Genomic DNA, 17,790 nt, shown 5'->3' on the forward strand with positions numbered 1-17,790 from the left:
CAGAATCCAGTGGTCACTGGCTCCCAGATGATCATCCACTACAATAATAAAAAGGCAGTCTGCCCAATGGATCCTGCATGGGATAAAAGGCATCCAGGATGGGTACAATGGTATTGTATTTTTAGAGATTTTTTTACAGGGATGAAAATTAATGGGTGGGGGTAGGGAAGGGTTTCAATATGCAATCTGCAGAGCTAGCACGCAGTGCCAAGGCAGAGTTCTGCGACTAAATAACGGCCATGTGAACTGCACTTTTAATGAAATGACATTCTCTCAGACACTGGCACAGCAGGAAAAGAAGTACTGGGTTGCCAGTCTGTGCCAATAGTGGCATTTCTCATTTAAAACATTAAAAAAAAAAAAAAGGAGGGGCATCCTCGTTACTCAGATCCTTCCTAACCTTGTCTCACTCATTGCAATGCCAGTGTCTGTGCAGAAGCTGCCCAAGATAGCAGGCAGATGGAAAAATCAAGAGCAATGGAGCACCACATCCTGTCTCTTCACGCTCAGCTGAAATGATTTGAAGATAAAATACTCAGAAATGCGTGCACCTTAGTGTGCAGGTACTTGTGCTGATACAGGTCAATAGGGCATCCATCCAGCAGAACCTCGCCGCCTTGCACAGGGTAGAAATTCTCCAAAATGTTGACGCAAGAGCTCTTTCCGCTCCCCGAAGGACCCACCAGAGCAGTCACTTTGCCAGGATGAAGAGTGAAGGTCACATTCTAGAACAACAAAAGGCATGGCAGCGCTTTATACAGCTGCCGAAACCATCACCAGGGTAAAAAAACAAAAAACAAAACCCAACCCAGGTCCAATCTATGGCTGAACGCGGAACAGGGTTCCCAATTAGCTCAGGCCCATCAGGACCCGGATCCTAACCCACAGCTTTGTCTTCTAATTTTACGTTAAGTGGAACAGAACTACAACTCTCCCCATGTAACAGGGCAAACATCGGAACCATCTCAACCTGCCCCCGGTGACCTTGAGTCACCCAGTAATATTAGAAGTACGTTTCATGTCATCTCGCATGCACAGGATATATTTAAGTAGAAAGATGCTATGAACGATGCATGTGGCATGGACCAGCAACTATTCACGAAGAGGAATAACAGCTTCCTGACAAAGTACCGAGAAGGGTCATTATTATTATTATATTAAATACATTTTTTCATCAAGAGTGTCAGGAAGTACTTTTTTCTTTCAGTGAATGAGGCATTAAGAACAGGAAAAACTTCTATAGATCAGCCAAGCAATCAGGTATTGGCTCTGGTCACTAGGTGGCAGCGTTGTGCATCTTAGCCGACAGCCGTGCTCTATCTGCTGCCGCAGCTCTCATTCGGTGCCTCTGTCTGTACCATTTGCAGGCTTTGGAGCTCCTCATCGACCTTCCATTTATCCTCACTCCAGGTGAACTGAAAATACAACAGTTTTAGTGGTGAGGATGGACTCACTCCCTTCAGCCCCAGGTGCAACCTTGTGTGGGACTTGATCTGGGAAACACCTCAGCATCACCGATATCACTAAGGGACAGGTGAAAGGTTGAGAATATAGCATGGAGTCTTTTTTTCAAAATATGGTTGGTGGCTGGAACTTTGGACTTGCTGAAGACCGAAGTGCTCAGTACAGCTCTGGTGAGATGATGGTGACAGGAAGTCCACAGTCCACTTCCATCTCACATGGTACTCTGTGGAGTATCCCTCTGGTCTGGCATATTGGATGCTTTCATTCTTTGGCTGCCTTGGAGGAGTAGCCTAATAGTTAAGAGCAGTGGGCTGAAATCAAGGGAAGCCCGGGTTCAAATCTCACTACTGCTCCTTGTGACCTTGGGCGAGTCGCTTTACCCTCTACGGCTTCACAGGTACAAGCTCAAATGGTAACTTTAAACGAGCGCACATATGCTGGAATTTTAAATCATGCGGGCAATATGCGCGTATAATTTAAAATATGCCTACCAGGTATATTTGTGCTAATTTTAAGCGGTTACTCATGCAAACGTACTTCATTTACCTTCCTTAGGACTACTTAATGCGTGTTACGACTAGACGGCTGCGGGATAGGCCTGTGACCGGCCACACTCACCGGCAAGGCCTGACAGTGAACGCGGCTCCGAGACTGCTTAGACATCACCATGCTCTAGCCCCTCCCCGGGGTTCTCTTAGGCACTCACCAAACCTTAAAGGACCCGCCATGGGTAAAGCCTTGTTGCGCCCTCGGATGACATTTTTATTTATTTATATTTTTCTATTCCGCTTTTTGGCACTTCAGAGTGTACATCAAAGCGGATTACATTCAGGTATTTCCCTATTCCCGCAGGGCTTACAGTCTAATTTTGTACCCGAGATCACCAGCCCCAGGGTATTCAAAGGCCTCACATGCTGCCAGTCACTGCCTCAGCAATGGGTCTCCTGCCTTAAGCAGTGCGTGTTGATCCTGCAGGCCTAAGTTCCATCCTGTCTCATCCAGCCTTGTCCCACTCAGTCCGTCTCATCCAGTGTCTCCTCGCCTATCCTTCAGCCTGACCTCCTAGTACTGACTTCTTGCTGTGGACCTGACCATGCCTGCCTGCCTTCTTCCCCGACCCTTGGCCTGTTCCTAGTATGTCCAGTCTGCTGCCTGTCCTGACCCAGGCGTGCTCTTGGACTTTTGTTCGCCCTACCGCCCTAGAGACCCGTCTGCTGGCCGCTAGAATTCAAGGGCTCAACCTGCAGAGGACGCGGCTGGTATAGGTAAAGCTCTAGTCTATCCCACTTCAGGATGCGTTCGGCAGCTGTCGGCGTAAGCCTCGTAGGTTTGCCAAGGCTGTGTCAACCATGCCGCAGCAGTAAGGGCTCACTCCCATGCCACTCATCACAATGCGTGCAGGTAAGCGGATTTTAAAACGTGCTTGTATGAAGGCCATTCCCAGTTTTACCAATTAGTCCACTAGTTTGCCCAGTCCATCTCGAGGTCATCCACACCCTTCTGGTTCTTCAGTCTGTGCTCCCTCCAGTTGACCCATACTCCTCACCCACTCAATTTAGGCCTAAATAGAGATTTATGCAGACTTACACCTCATCAAGAGCAGACGTAAACTTGCGCGGCTAACAGTCCACTGCGTGCTGCTGTCGCTGGAGTTACAATACGGGTTTTACACATGTAACTCTTGGCCTCGCCCCAGATCGCCCCTGACATGCTCCAACTCCATCCTTTTTTTGGTTTGGTTCATGCATGCGCATATACGCACAGAATTTGCGGCCTTTTAAATACGTATATGCGCCTTTTAATGTGAGCAATGCTTTTAAAATTCACCCTTTACATTGTAAGCCCTCTGGAGGCAGGGAAATACCTACAGTACCTGAATGTAACCTGCCTTGAGCTACCAAAGAAAAGGCTACGATTTAATCTAAATAAATAACTCAGATTTCATGGAAGAAATCTGTGGCTTTGTAGGTGACTTTTCCTGCCTTGATGTCTTGGACTTTGTGCGCGCTCTCTTTTTGCAAAAGTGACAGTGTGTCCTTCAATCGGCATAAATCCAGTGTGTGGCTTCCATCACAACAGAAGCACAACATGCAGTCTCTGCTCTCACATTCTCAAGGTCAATAGGACATTTGATTGGCGGCTGTGGTGAGCCTGGTGTATTTCTGATGGACAGACTTCATCTATGTGCTGTGGCCTTTCCTCAGCATGGAGGTGACATTGGAAAGCTTCATCATGGACCCCACAGACAAGACTGCCTTACGGCTCAACTTCTATTTCAAGTTTCAAGAAGCTACTACAGGGTTCTGCCATCCAGCAAAATTCAGCTGCATAAGCTGTAACCTTTTTGTCGGGGCACTGCTAATGTTAGTAAAAATTGATATCCCAGGGTAATTTCAGACAGTGTGCATGAGAAATGTGCTTTTAGTACAGTCACAGTCTTATCAAAAAATTCCTTTGTTGGTGATGCTTTCAGTCGTGCATGTAGCTAATCCAATGTCATTCAGCAGAAGAACTTTCTTACAAGTTGCATTTTTATTATTCGCTCTGATTTAGAAAGTCGCATGGTACTAATTGGAAGGCTCAATCTTCTTGGATATCCCCGTTTTTATAGCTCAAGAAATCCACAATTAGCAATTCAGTTTCACTCCTTCCTGTATTATCTGGAAAATCTCCCAGTCCCATATTCATCTTTGACCAGGTCGAGGCACTTCTCAGATGTCAGCCCATTTGCATCCATGCCTGGTTAATTCTTACAATTTGCAGTTTCTCCTAACTTCTCCTCCACATGTGGGCTGAAGGGGCAAAGCTCAGCCTCATCACCAAACTGTTGCATCATTGTTTGGAGTGAGTGATGTGCAGAACGGCTCATTCAGGAGCGGCACTTGCCAACTGGAAAGACACACAAAGAGCTGCAGCAGCCGATTCAGACAGAGTTAGGGGCAGCTCAAGGCGAGAATTCATGCCACTGTGGCTCAGTTCCCAAAAACAAGCTTTACAATGGTGGTGATTTATGATGATTGCAAAAAAGAGTTGTTAAAAAGGAGAATTCTCTCTTTTTCTCCAAATATATTTCTGACTACTTACTGCCCTACAAACCTGTATTATCAGAATTTAATTTTAAAAACATTAAGAAAATAAAATCTTCTCTCACTGAACTCCATTGCCCTCAGAAAACAGCACAGCATCAAGACAGCGACACAGTTTATTCTGTTCTGATACTGTAATGGCTCCTCTTTAAAATTCCTCATAAATCCCTGCCAGGAAGGCTTAGCTAGCTGCGTAGCAGAAAATGTTCTTAAAAACTCACTTTCAGCACTTGTGTTGCCGGCCGTGTGGGATACGAGAAGGTAACATGCTTAAATTCCACTTTCCCCTCCAAGTGATCTGGGGCCAGTGTTCCAGTGTTCACCATTACCGGCCTGCGATCTATAAATTCAAACACTTTCTCAGCAGCCCCGACTCCTTGCATCAATCCGCTGTACACAGAGCCGATAGACTACAGGAGAGAACAAAATGAACAGATGCATTACCATTAATCCATAGATCAGGTTTGTAAATGGGATCGCCTGGAGAAGCAGCTGTATCTATGCTTTGCTCTTATATGGTCATTTGTAAGAAATCTGTCTTTCCAGAATCCCATAGATTTAAAAACATCAAAAGCACAGGGTAGAAATACAGCTGTTTAGCATTTAAAATAATGAATTCTAGACAAATCTAAATCATCAACTTTATACCACATAAAAAGTTGTCTACAGCTTAAATCTAGAGCAAATCCAGCAAATGATCAAACATGTATCATTTGAGCAATACTGACCAAAAGGGAAAGGGTCTCCTGACAATGAATTCCCTGGTGGGAGAAGCAAAGAGCCTGACACACAGCTGAGCACCCTTGACCTAGCGGGGCATCAACAGCTGGAGAGGCTCAGCCTTGGCGGTCATTAGATATTTCCTGCTAGCCGAGGTCTGTCATTGTACTACGTGTAGTTTTATTATATCTATGTACGTTTTCACTGTAAGCCGCTTAGAACTTGGAATTATGTGGCATATACATTTTAAATAAATAAAATTATGATTATAAACTGATTACTAGAAACTTTCCATGAAAATAAAGCAAGAACAAAACAAATTACAGCATACAAACTATTTTATTTATTTATTTAAAGCTTTTCTATACCGGCATTCATGATACAATCATATCATGCCGGTTTACAAATAACAGGGGGTGCAATAACATTGTTATTTTAACAAGTGCAGAGGAAGCAAAAGTTACAATATAGCAGGGTTGTTGAAACTGGGGGAGGAAGGAGACAAGGATAGACAAGAATAATAGAATCTTTACAGAGGTAAATTACTTACATTGTGCAGTAATGTCTCTTTATGGATATTATTTATTTTACAACTCTCATGACTAATAGTCTACTTCAGAAGTCTCCTATTGGTTAGATAATGACTGCTGAAGCAACGAAAATGGTAGGCACTGGCCAATTGGAGAGAAGCTCTCCCATCCCAGTGTTCGCTATTTCCATTCCTCCCACCAGATTTACACCCCACGGATCTAAAGACCGAGCATGCTAAAGGGTCACCAACCCCCAGCTCGTCCACCTTAAACCAAGGGGGATGGTCCCACCAGGACCTAGCAACCCCTGGGAGGAAGGCTCTGCCTCTTCTACTATCTTTTTTTTTTTAACTGCAGAACTGCAGGTTTTGAGCCATCTACTATTTGCTGGAGACAGAGAAATACTGAGGGACTGCAGGTGGCACACTGGTTATATACAGTGTCAGAGAAACTTTCTCTGTCTCTTTCATCTGCTGGCAGGGAGGCAAAACCCAAGAGTCTGGACTGATCTGGGTACATACAAGGAATCCTAATTCTCAACAGTTAATATGTGCATTAAACGGGCACACGCCTAGTCAGGAAATACAAAGCAGATGGGACACTATTTTTATAAGATTCAAACTAAAATGGAAAACATGAAAATCTTTAAAAGGTGACTCCTTTGCTTACTCTTCAACAGTCTGAACCACGCTCACCTCCATGCTGTCCCCGAGGAGAAACTCATAAATAATAAAAGAAATTAGATTCCCACTGGTTATCTGTCCGGATATCACTAGGTGGCCGCCGTAGTACAGGATACTGATCTGCAGCACGAGCTGAGTGAGCTGCAATCAAATGGGGAAAAAAAAAGACTAAATCGATAATTTGATCAGTCATTCACCCTCACCTCATATGTGGAAATAAGGCTGCCCCACAGCTGGATGCATCTCTTCATCTTCACGGACCTGCAGCAACAGCCAAGCCATGTGTATCTGCAGACAATAAAGATTTCTTATATAATTTACGTTTTCATGGGACCCACCAGATGAAGACAGGCACCATGAGGCCAATGTACCAATCTGCATTACAGATTGTAGACATGGGGATCATAGAAATGGGTCCTTAATGCACTGCATTTTTCTTGCAATAATGACTGATTTGCATAATATGCAAATTGATTAATTGGGCTTTTTTTTTGTTAGTGAAAATTGATCATAAGTGCAGAATTTACTGCAAAATAACCCCTTAATTGTGCCTTTAGGAAAATCAACAGTTTGTGCAATTTTTTGTGGGAATTTTAACTGTGCAAAAATATGCTAATGAACTAAATTTGCCTGATTTTTCAATTCTTTAATAATTTTGCATAAATTTTCCATTGGCATTTGCATGCACAAAATGTGAGAAAAACCAACAAAACATGCAAGTTAAGTCACATGTGATTATGCATGTTATTTGCTTTTTTTTCCAATGCATGAGCACATTTGTAAATGCACTTTATTACATCTGTCTTCTTGTTTTGAAAATGGGTCCTGGAGGCAGGAGGAGATAAAAGTGACTAGTCTTAAGTCACCCAGAGACAATGGCATAGAATGGCCAGCAGCTGCAATAAATGGGTTAGAAGGAAACAAATAGAGGAGAATCTTGTGCTTGCGTCCTAGAACTGCTCCTGAATTAGTGCTCCAAGCATCACATTCCTCCTCTACCTTTCATGTGCTTGAGGGACAGAAGAGAGATGGGTTTCTGTCATTTCTAATTTGGAAGGAGCATATCACAGCCTGTGAAAATATACTGGCGTCCAACTCAACTCCTCATCTGCTTTCTCCAATATCTCCTGGTTCAATGTGTGTGATTTTATTCCTGCAACACTGTGCTCTGCGTTACAGCTGAAGAGACATTTTATGTGAAGTTTTGACAAGGATGGAACTAAAGGATTAAAATGTCTGTTGGATGTGTGGTGAGCAGATTTTCACACCACGCAGCCTAGGAGACACCTGTCCGTCAAGGGCACCCCTGAAGCGTTTAGCTGGAGGGAGCATCCTCAACACCCACTGGTCAACAACAGACCTCGAACCGCCTGCTGGATTCCAGGAGGTGGAAACAAAGTGCAAGGCCAGAAAATTATCCCTTCCATGCTGTCACTGTAAAAGATTTGAGCTCTGCATAAAAGGCACCCTCCAAATGCAGATATAAAATTCACTGAAAGCAGTAATAGGTGGAAAAGCAGTGCGATGTACCCCAGTGGACCACACGTAGTAAGTGTAGGCCAAGGCCTCCTTTTTGTACAGAATGTACACCTGCTGCAATTTCTCCAAATAGTTACTGGCTTCTGTCTCTTCGTTGGCGAAACTTCTTACGGTCTTCATCGCCGAAAGAGTTTCCTCTGCAACACTGTTGGCCTTTGCTAAAGCGTTTTGAACTTCTTTGGCAAGCCTCTGGGTTTAGTAAAATAACAAACAAAAGAAAGAGAAAAAAAACCCAGAAAGGCTGTAATCAAAGCAATGTTTGCCTTATTTCATTGTGCTTATAAAAATGTTTATCAAGGGCACCAGGAAAGACAGAGACAGTGCATTTCTCATGAACAAAAGCCTTTATTTCTTATGCGCATAAGGAAGTCAGCTCATAAGCCTAAGAGACTGACTTGGTTAGATATGCCATTTGCTAGTCTTAAATACAGTTTTGCCCCAGTAATTAAAACAACACTCCTTTGATTTAAGGTCACAAGGTGAAAAGAAACATTTGCTTACATCTGACATTCCAAAGAGTCCTGGGAAACTTAACTAACCTTGAAGACAGGTCTAAGACTACAAAGAGATACATTATTTCCTCTACTTATTTAAAGAGAGACAGTTCGAACTCAATTTACAAGCAAGCAGTGCCCCCTGGAACCCTTTTGGTAAATTTCCACTAAACAGATGGCCCTAATAAATGTATTATCACAGTTGTTACCCTGCTTGAAATCCACAAGCCCTTGTACCTAGACATTCTGGGAGCTGATGCCTAAACCTGCCTCACCAATACCATGTATTTCATGGTAAAGCTCCTGGTAAGGTTGGATTTGCTGGGGGCTGCGACACCTATTATCTGACCAGTGCGACCATAGTCCGAAGATAATGTAGTACGTGTGTCGTGGGGACTCCTTTTTCAGATGCCAGCCAAGGATGGGAGGTTGTGTGATTCTGAAAACTCATTGTAAACAGGCAGGAGTAGAGAAAACTGACAAGGAAATAGCAGGACTAAACAAAAGCTATCAAAGATATAAGGGGCTAAACGTTCCCAGGTCTGCGGTTACACATGTGAGTATGAGGTCAGCATGTAATGGTAGATGCATAACAGTGGAGATGCTGCTGAAGGATTCACTAGCTCTTCAGTCTTGGTACTGACAATCCCCACATCAGATCTGACACATTTAAAAGAGGAGTACATTTTCAAACTGTTATACACAGGGCTTTTTTTTTTTTTTTTTTCAGAGGTTACCTGCTGGTTTTGAACACTGACACCTTTTTTTCCCTCTGCTTGCTTGATTTGCCTTGTGGTCCCTCCAAAAAAAAAAAAACCAAACCCAAAAAGTTGCATTTCACATGTGAGCACTGGCACCTATTTTTCCAGAAAGACAGCACAGAGTTACATGCTTATGTGTTAAGCATCCATTTAGGGATTGATGTGGGATTATTTTCAAAGCAATTCACAATCTGTGTGCGCAAAATGGCCGCCCGAAGAATTACCTTCCTTCAGTATGGCTGAAAGTACTTTGAACAGCATTTAAGGGGAGGCGTTTTGGACCGGATTGGAGAACAGAATACATGGAGATGGCAATTATCGAGTCTATTCCAAGTCTATTTTCACAAAATACAGGAGCAAAACTCTGCAGGGCAAAAAGAGAGAGTAAGCCTGTACTTTTCCTTTGGAATGTGATGCAGAGTCAGCGGGTAAACATGTACCCAAAGAATTTGTCCTAATGCAAACAGTTTGAAAAGTACCCCTTTAATAAGCATGCTTACGGCTTCTAAAATAATGCATTCCCATTTATCTTTGAAGACTATTCAACAGAAGCAGACGGAATGAAATCTAAAACAGCAAATATAGCGAAAATTTAAAGCTATCAGTGGTATATTTCATAGTAATTCTAACACGATAAAAAAATACTAAAACCAAGCATGGATTAGGCAGAAAATGCCAGACATTACCGGCCCGCTCCCGTGTACCTAGAAATGTACTTCCTAGCCCTGCTGCTGTATTCTCCCGTCTCCTAACCATGCTGTTATGTACCCCATGGGTCACAGCTTTGCTGGAGAGGCAAGAGCCAAGAAAAGGAAAGCAACTGAAACAAAAGATGAATTTAGGGACATATACCATGAAATATAACGCCTGGGTTTAATATGAGGTTTAATCAATGGTGGTGAAGTTCTGTTTTAGGACATCTAACACCTCTTTGAATATACTCTGTTATTTTGATTTTTATCTACTTGTCATGTGTTATTTTATTCTTGCAGTTTTGCGTTTGTATCTTTACTGTATTTATTGTGTCATTGTTTTATGTTCTGAGCTGGACAGGATGGGCAGGTGATAATCTTAAGTGAATAAGCTGAGCAAATTGGAAAACACAGACGAGACCGGTGGCCGTACCTTGTAATACTTCCCATAGGCTTTTGAGACCAGCAGAATGAGGGGGAATCCCATGAGCGTGACCAGCGAGAGCTGCCAAGAGAGGCTGAACATGAAGACAACCACGCCCAATGTCTTCACCAAACACCGCAGGAAAACGTTCACGTTCTCTGACACGAGATCGCTCATGACCGTGGTGTCTGAGGTCAGGCGGGAAATGATGTCCCCTGCAACAGCAAAAGCCAAAATCATGATATTTATTTATTTATTATTAAAGGCTTTTATATACCGACTTTCTTGATACAAATCAAATCAACTCGGTTTACATCGAACTAAGCAGTAACTATAACCAACCAATCAACAAGAGACAATCTAAAAGGAGCATAAAGTTACATTATAACATAATATTTATGGAGAACATGGTGGTAAGAGAGATTTGAGCTGTGTGGTTGCATCCTACATCATAGCATAGATTCCAAGGGATCGTGTGAAAAGAGCAAGCAACCTTGTAGCAGGACAGGGGCTCACCCGTGTGATTCTCATCAAAGAATCCAATTTCCTGGGAGACCAGCGATCTGAAGAGGAGATTGCGGATTCTGATATTCAACCTGGCAAAAGTGAAAGTGAAGAGGCCCCCGCGGACGCCAGCAGCAAAGGAGCTAGAAATCAGAGAATAAGTTAAACACTGGATGAACACGTGCATTGCGTACTCAGTATGCCCTACAAACCCACACACACTACAGCTGCAACTAACATGGGTGTCCACAAGCTGCCAGCTGTCTTAGGCTGTAAGAACAAAAAAAAAAAGGGGCAGTCTTCCAAGTTCAAAAGCAGTGCTTGAAGTTATAAAAACAAAAGCATTATTTTAAACTATGCTACTAGAGTGGCAACACTGCATGACAAACGAGAGGCCTTTTATCTTTGCCCATTACAAATGGGCAAAGATAAAAACTTAACTCCTCACTTGATTTTTAATTCCCCTCCCCCCCCCCCCCCATAGCATAGTTGAAGAAAATGAAGTTCTGATGAATTTTTCCCACTTTCCATGCTGTGTTGGCACAGGAAGGTTGAGTGTCGTTCATTAAGGTCATGCAGTGAGTGACGGAACAAGGAGCCAAAGCAGGGCCCCAAGGTTTGCATCCCTCTCCATTACCCCATGTACAGATTAGGACCAACTGGCTTGGTTTCAACTGGGACCCAGAGGCACAGGGAGATAATGAGAGCTGCCCGAGATCAGACAGAATCCAAAGGGAGTCTTGCATTCACATCCCAGGGCTTCCCTAGAATTATAGTCCAGCACTTTAACTACCAGACCATTCCTCCTTCCACTATACACTACCAAGAAAGGAGAATACACCTTAGCAAGATGTTTGTTGATATATTTGTTTATTGATTAGGTATTTAATGAATGCAATTTTATGCATAGTTTTACTTTGTTTTTAGAATGCAGTACATTATTATGGTCGTTATTGCTTGATTCACTGAATCATTGTTTTGGTTGTACTATTTATTTTATTTTTATTTATTTATTGTTTTTTTTATACTGACGTTTGTAGGAAACATCACATCAGTTTACAACTTGTTATCAAATGCACAATTAAACACATTTGAATTTCCAAATATAGATCATAATCATAAAATAAAACTTTAAAAACAGAATAAGTACTAGTGTGTACATTTTTAATTATTTGCTGTTGTTTTTTGATGCTTTGTTACTATGGTTTTATATATTTTGCTGTAAAATGCTTTGAGCACATAAGTGGAAAAGGCAAGAACCAAATACAGTGTTTAGTTTATTACATTTGATAGACTGAACATTAAATCAAAGTGATGTACATACCAGTACATAAATATGGAATGTAATGGTTACATATATCTGCTCTCTCATTTGGGGCCTTCTCTGGGGTGTGCAGAGCTTGCCCGCTCCAAGCTCTGAACAGGCAGCTATCTGCTGGACCAGGGCCCAGGTAGAAGGAAGAGTGGAGTGTATTACAAGTATAAAGTCATTTAAAAAAATTTTTTTTAAACATTTTTGTAATATAGTGTTACATATCAGCACAATACCCCCCATCTCCCCATGTATGTGTAAGAGGATGGGGGAGAAAGCATGTCAACTTAAACTATTTTTTTAGATGGCAAACGCCTGAAAAAACACACTTTTCAAAGTCTGAAAGTGAAGATAAAGCAAGCAAAAACTTCAAGTTACCTTCCTACAGCAAGAAGCGAGAGAATGAGCACTGCACTGGAAAACTGATCCAAGCTCCTCTGAACGACTATCCCATCTATTACTAATCCAGTGAAATACGGAGTAAATGTCTCCCCTGGCACAACAGGTACAGTATGAGAGGAGGCAAAAGGGTGAGATCAGATTACCACGGTTTTCCTTACAGAATGCTACTGCTAGGGGAACAGCAAGGTATTTAAGATCATTCTTTTATGATGGGGGTGGTCAATCCCTAATCCTCAAAAGCCACAGACAAGCCTGGTTTTCACGATGTTCATCAAATCATGCATGAGAAAGATTTGCATGCACTGCCTCCAACTGTATGCAAATATATCTCATGCATATTCATTGTGGATATCCTGAAAACCAGGACCAGAGCTGGCCACCCCTCTGAATTGGAGTCAGAAAACTGCCCAATTCAGAGGACACCAGAACCTCTAAGTGGTCTTGGCCATAAATGTTAACCAAGTTCTCTGTAAAATGAATTAAATGCAGGAAGCATTAGCTCCAATAGTGGTGCAGCAGACCTAAATGAATACATCATATTCCAAAACTCTGAAGTAAGCTCTTAAAGAAGGCAGAAAGTATTTCCGATCCTTGGAACACTGATATTCACAGAGTTCATAAAGCTAGGTTTGTCCCCGACATGTACGTGCTGCAATGGGAGGGCCAGATCACTCCGTTTGTCAAGGAACAGTGCATGTCCATCAATCTGAATGGTGTCTGGGGATAAACCTAGCTTTATGAACTCTGTGAAAATCAGTGTTCCAAGGATCAGAAATACTTTCTACCCGAGCTTACTTCTGAGTTTTGGAATATGACATTCATTTGACTGCTGCACCACTATTTTTTTTTACTATAAGTTTATATAGTGCGGTCTTCCTCCACTTATTCGTTTGGTCAATTTTAGAGATCCATGCCTAAAATTATTTAATTAAAAACATTGCATTCAATTTCCCAGGTTAAACTATATTGCACCATGTCATGTTTAATATTCTGAAATGGGTTTTCTTACCCAAAAAAACCACCCCAAGCTAGTTCGGATTTATCAGTTTTCTCCCACTGTATGCCTATGGGTAAAAATCCTTCATAAATCAAGGTGTAAGAGTAATTTGTAATTGCAGGGACATCAGATTTCTTTAATATCAATAATAATACTGAAGATTTCTTTACATTAAAAGAATGGCCTGCAGGTTGGAATGTAAGTGGTCTGACTTACCTAAAGCGGAAGCCAAAAGAAAGAAAAAAGCAACTCCAAGGTAAAGGGCATCTGGTTTGGAAAAAGACAGCAGTCTACTTATCGCTGCCCTGGGTAACGCTGGTTCCTTGCCCTCATGTGCGCTGTCCTGCCTCTCTGTCTCTTCAGCCCGCAGTTCAGAGTAAAAGGCCGGGCTGGGCCCGGAAGGCGTTATGAGAGTCAGAAGCCACCAGCAGGAGAAAGTCGCAGCTGCAGACACATAGGTCCATATGAACAGACTCCAAAACCACGGGTCTTTAACAGGCTTCTCAGACTCCGAGTAGAGCAGCAATTTTATCAGTGCATACACACCCAGGAGCAGGCAAAGCAAAGCAATCCACGTCAGGGAGGCTTCCAATCGCTTGGGGCCATAGCTGATGTTTCTTGCTACTCCAATCAAAGCTGCAAGCAATAAGCAGCTCCGAAGCAGGCACAGTCCCCAGACATCCAGCATAGAGTTAAAGATATTAAAATGCTTCAAGTCCTCCATAATGTCATTCTTTTTGCAGCCATAGGTGTACAGCATTGTTGTTATAATTACATCAGAAACTATAAAAGTGCAAGTAAAGCAAACAGCTGTTCTCAGTCTCATCCTTTCTTCCTTCTTCTAGGGAGTGGAGAGAGGAGTAAATGAGAGACTTTTGGGTGAAACCAGATGAAGTGAGCTAGCTGACCTTGAAAGTCATCTTCTAGATCTGACCTGGAATCAACACCACAGCAGGTGGGTTAGTGACTTTCATGGTATAAAGAACTATATATTAGCTCTGTGTTTGGATGCATTTGCTCTTACAAATATTTAATGAAAATAAAATGCAGCAGCTTGCATGTGTGGGTTTAATAAATGAAAGCTGTATCACGATATTGGGTTATTAGATTACTAATCTCCTTTTACCAGTGAAAAGCAAAAGCTTAGCCTGTCAGAAGTTTACAAAAGGAAATCTGAATTTTAGCTTGTCTGAAACTAGGTAGCCTGGCCAAGATCAGTAAAACTCGAATGAAAATAGAACATAGAGCACCAATGCAGGAGTAAGAAGCAACTAAACAAGCTGGCTTCTGATTGGCTCAGAAGAAAGTGGTGCTGAAACCAATCACAATGCAGTGAGGCCATGAGCTGATGCCATGGAACTGTGGCAGTGTCTGCTGGGAGGCCACTGGAATCCAAAGGGTTGATGGGGCTTCCAGCAGAGTCGCCCAGTGCCTCCAAGTGATCCAGCTGCTGGAGAGAGTAAAATTAGTTATGGAAGGATTTATTTAAACTCATTCTGTCTGCATTTTGGTATCTGTAAGGCTGACTCTAAAAGGAAGGAAGACTAGAAATAGCAGGAAGGGTTGGGATAAAAATGGTCAAATGTCTCCCTCCAGAAGGGTCCTCTGGCATATTATCCATTACTAGTAACTACAGAAAACAACACACCCCAGAATGCATTAATGCACTTTGATCCAAGGGACTGGATGAAATTAAAAAACTGCATATAATGCTGGTGTTGCTTTAGTACTCAGTGAGCAACCAGAAAGGCTCTGAATGGAAAAGGACAGCACTAATAATCCAGAGTTATATTCAGCAGCTGGACTGAGTCCAATAATTGGACAGGAGACCTTCCATGAACATGGAATTTATTTATATATAATCTATATAATTTATTTATTTTTTTGTTCTACTATTCTAGGCAGAGTACAATGTAACATTCATAATAATAACAATTTTGTCTTACACTAACAACCAAAGTCGAAACAAAATATCACCTTGATGGGAAATTTGGAGAAAAAACTGCATATGTCCCAGCAACTAGCCTCAGGCTAATGCCCACAGTATCAATGTTATCAGAAGCTGAGGAGAGGGAAGTGACAACCTAGTCTTTCAGCATGGATTACTGCATGTTATACTGCTGAGGAGTATCTTCATTGGATGAGATATAATTTCTGTAACACTTCAAATCTCACCTTTTTTCACACAGTGAAAGATGTTAACCCTGGTATCATAGTGAAATTTCCAGAGAGGGTCTGTAACCTAACATCTGCTGAAATCTGCCCTGTAAGTAGGATAACAGCAGCCCTGTTTTAATGTTTGAGCTCCTTCTTTACATTCGGGCCAATACAGTAAAATTTGCGGGAGAGCCGGCGCTCCGAGGCGAGTGCCTGCTCTCCTAACGTGCGCCCAGGCCACTCTCCTGGGCCCGCAGTAAAAGGAGGCGCTAGGGACACTAGCGCGTCCCTAGTGCCTCCTTTTTGACAGGAGTGGCGGCTGTCAGCGGGTTTGACAGCTGACGCTCAATTTTACCAACGTCGGTTCTCGAACCTGCTGACAGTCACGGGTTCGGAAAACCCGTGACTGTCAGCTTCCAACCCGTCTTCCAACCCACGGGCCGCGGGCAGATTTTTAATTTTTTTTAAATTTTGGGGCCTCCGACTTAATATCACTATATATCGGTATATAATCAGAAGGAGTAAAAGTAATTCAGTACAGTGCTTCTGAACTATCATCTCAAGGGAAAGTACTTTTAATATTCAGTGAACTGCTTCTGCTGCTTTTCTGTACACCCTCCAACTTAATATCATAGCGATATTAAGTCAGAGGATGTACAGAAAAGCAGTTTTTTCTGCTTTTCTGTACACTTTCCCAGTGCCGGCAGAAATTAATGCCAGCCTTTGGGCAGGCGTTAATTTCTGAGAGTAAAATGTGCGGCTTGGCTGCACATTTTACTTTCTGTATCGCGCAGGAATAACTAATAGGGCCATCAACATGTATTTGCATGTTGCGGGCGCTATTAGTTTCAGGGGGGTTGGCCGCGCATTTTCGATGCGCTAGTACCCCTTACTGTATAAAGCGTCAAAATAGCAGGTGAAAACACGCAGCCAAACGCGTATCGGCCTGATTGTAGGGTGCTTTATAAAACAGTAGATGCAAATACACTTCTCACCACAGCAGAAGCAGTAATAACCAGCAGGGAGAAGGGGAGTTAATTCAAAATGCTGGTTTCTGAGTAACCTCCCCCCTCACTCCTAGTTCACTGAATATTAAAAGTACTTTCCCTTGAGATGATAGTTCAGAAGCACTGTACTGAATTACTTTTACTCCTTCTGATTATATACCCGTGTGCATCAGAGGCCCAAAACTAATTCCCCGAATGAAAAGGCAGAGATCATAGGAGGGGTAAAAACATCCTATCCTTCCTAAACCTTTCTATCCAGCACTACAGTTCTATTCCAGTGTCTGGAACTATATGTACAACGAATAGATGATGTACAGATTGGATGTAACATTTATTCACTCAATTACTTTGTATGCAAAATTGTGCATATATCAATGGCAGCAAGATTTTCCAGATTAGGAAAAGGAAGCATTTTTGGAGATTACAAAAGGAAATAAAAAATATTGTGCCTTGCGCAAGACACGTTTGGTCTCTCTTTATCACAGACTGAACTGTTGTCCTGCTGTCCTACCAAAGTCAATCTACCAGTACTTTTAGTACATTCAGCTACAATCAGCCTTCTCATCAAGATTAATTGCTTGGCAGCTCTGTTGCTATAAAGGGAGTATCATATTGCCACTGGACAGGTCATGTCACCCTGCATCAGGAGCAAAGCCAGCTTTTCGGATGACGCCTTGTTGAGAGACGGGAGGACCGCGTTTCAGCTTTTTGCCGCATTGTGGAGAGCGCTACATTGCGCGCTCTTTCCTCGCAACCCGTCGCCATCATGCACAAAATCCAGGCGCAACGTTACCGATTGCTAGAACTGGTGCATCAGCTTCTCAATAATAATTTACACCGGCACATTCAATACCTAGTGATTACGAGCAAAGGAACTAAATGCAATGTTTATGCAGCTAAATACTATTTCTGCCAATCTGGTAAATTCAAAACCTGGATGCAGAGGGGATCAGGCCGGCGAGGCGGAATCGGTGATGATGCAGAGGAAGACCAACGCTCACCTCTTGTCTCTCAAGTT

At 42.5% G+C, this 17,790-nt stretch overlaps 1 protein-coding gene across 1 annotated transcript in view; it reads right to left on the reverse strand.

The window, feature by feature from the left end:
- The window catches only part of ABCB9 (ATP binding cassette subfamily B member 9), a 45,527-nt gene that overhangs the window by 11,491 nt on the left and 16,246 nt on the right, over positions 1 to 17,790 (reverse strand). Inside the window, exons 2-9 of the mRNA XM_029570976.1 lie at positions 13,825 to 14,542; positions 12,588 to 12,702; positions 10,910 to 11,040; positions 10,403 to 10,608; positions 8,014 to 8,211; positions 6,496 to 6,624; positions 4,772 to 4,960; positions 552 to 725 (exon numbers count right to left, since the gene is read on the reverse strand). Of these exons, the coding sequence (XP_029426836.1) occupies positions 552 to 725; positions 4,772 to 4,960; positions 6,496 to 6,624; positions 8,014 to 8,211; positions 10,403 to 10,608; positions 10,910 to 11,040; positions 12,588 to 12,702; positions 13,825 to 14,434 (1,752 nt within the window). The 5' untranslated portion in view covers positions 14,435 to 14,542. The remainder of the gene's footprint in view (positions 1 to 551; positions 726 to 4,771; positions 4,961 to 6,495; positions 6,625 to 8,013; positions 8,212 to 10,402; positions 10,609 to 10,909; positions 11,041 to 12,587; positions 12,703 to 13,824; positions 14,543 to 17,790) is intronic.

The sequence above is a fragment of the Rhinatrema bivittatum genome, chromosome 11 (genome assembly GCF_901001135.1).
Source record: "Rhinatrema bivittatum chromosome 11, aRhiBiv1.1, whole genome shotgun sequence".
NCBI lineage: Eukaryota > Metazoa > Chordata > Amphibia > Gymnophiona > Rhinatrematidae > Rhinatrema > Rhinatrema bivittatum.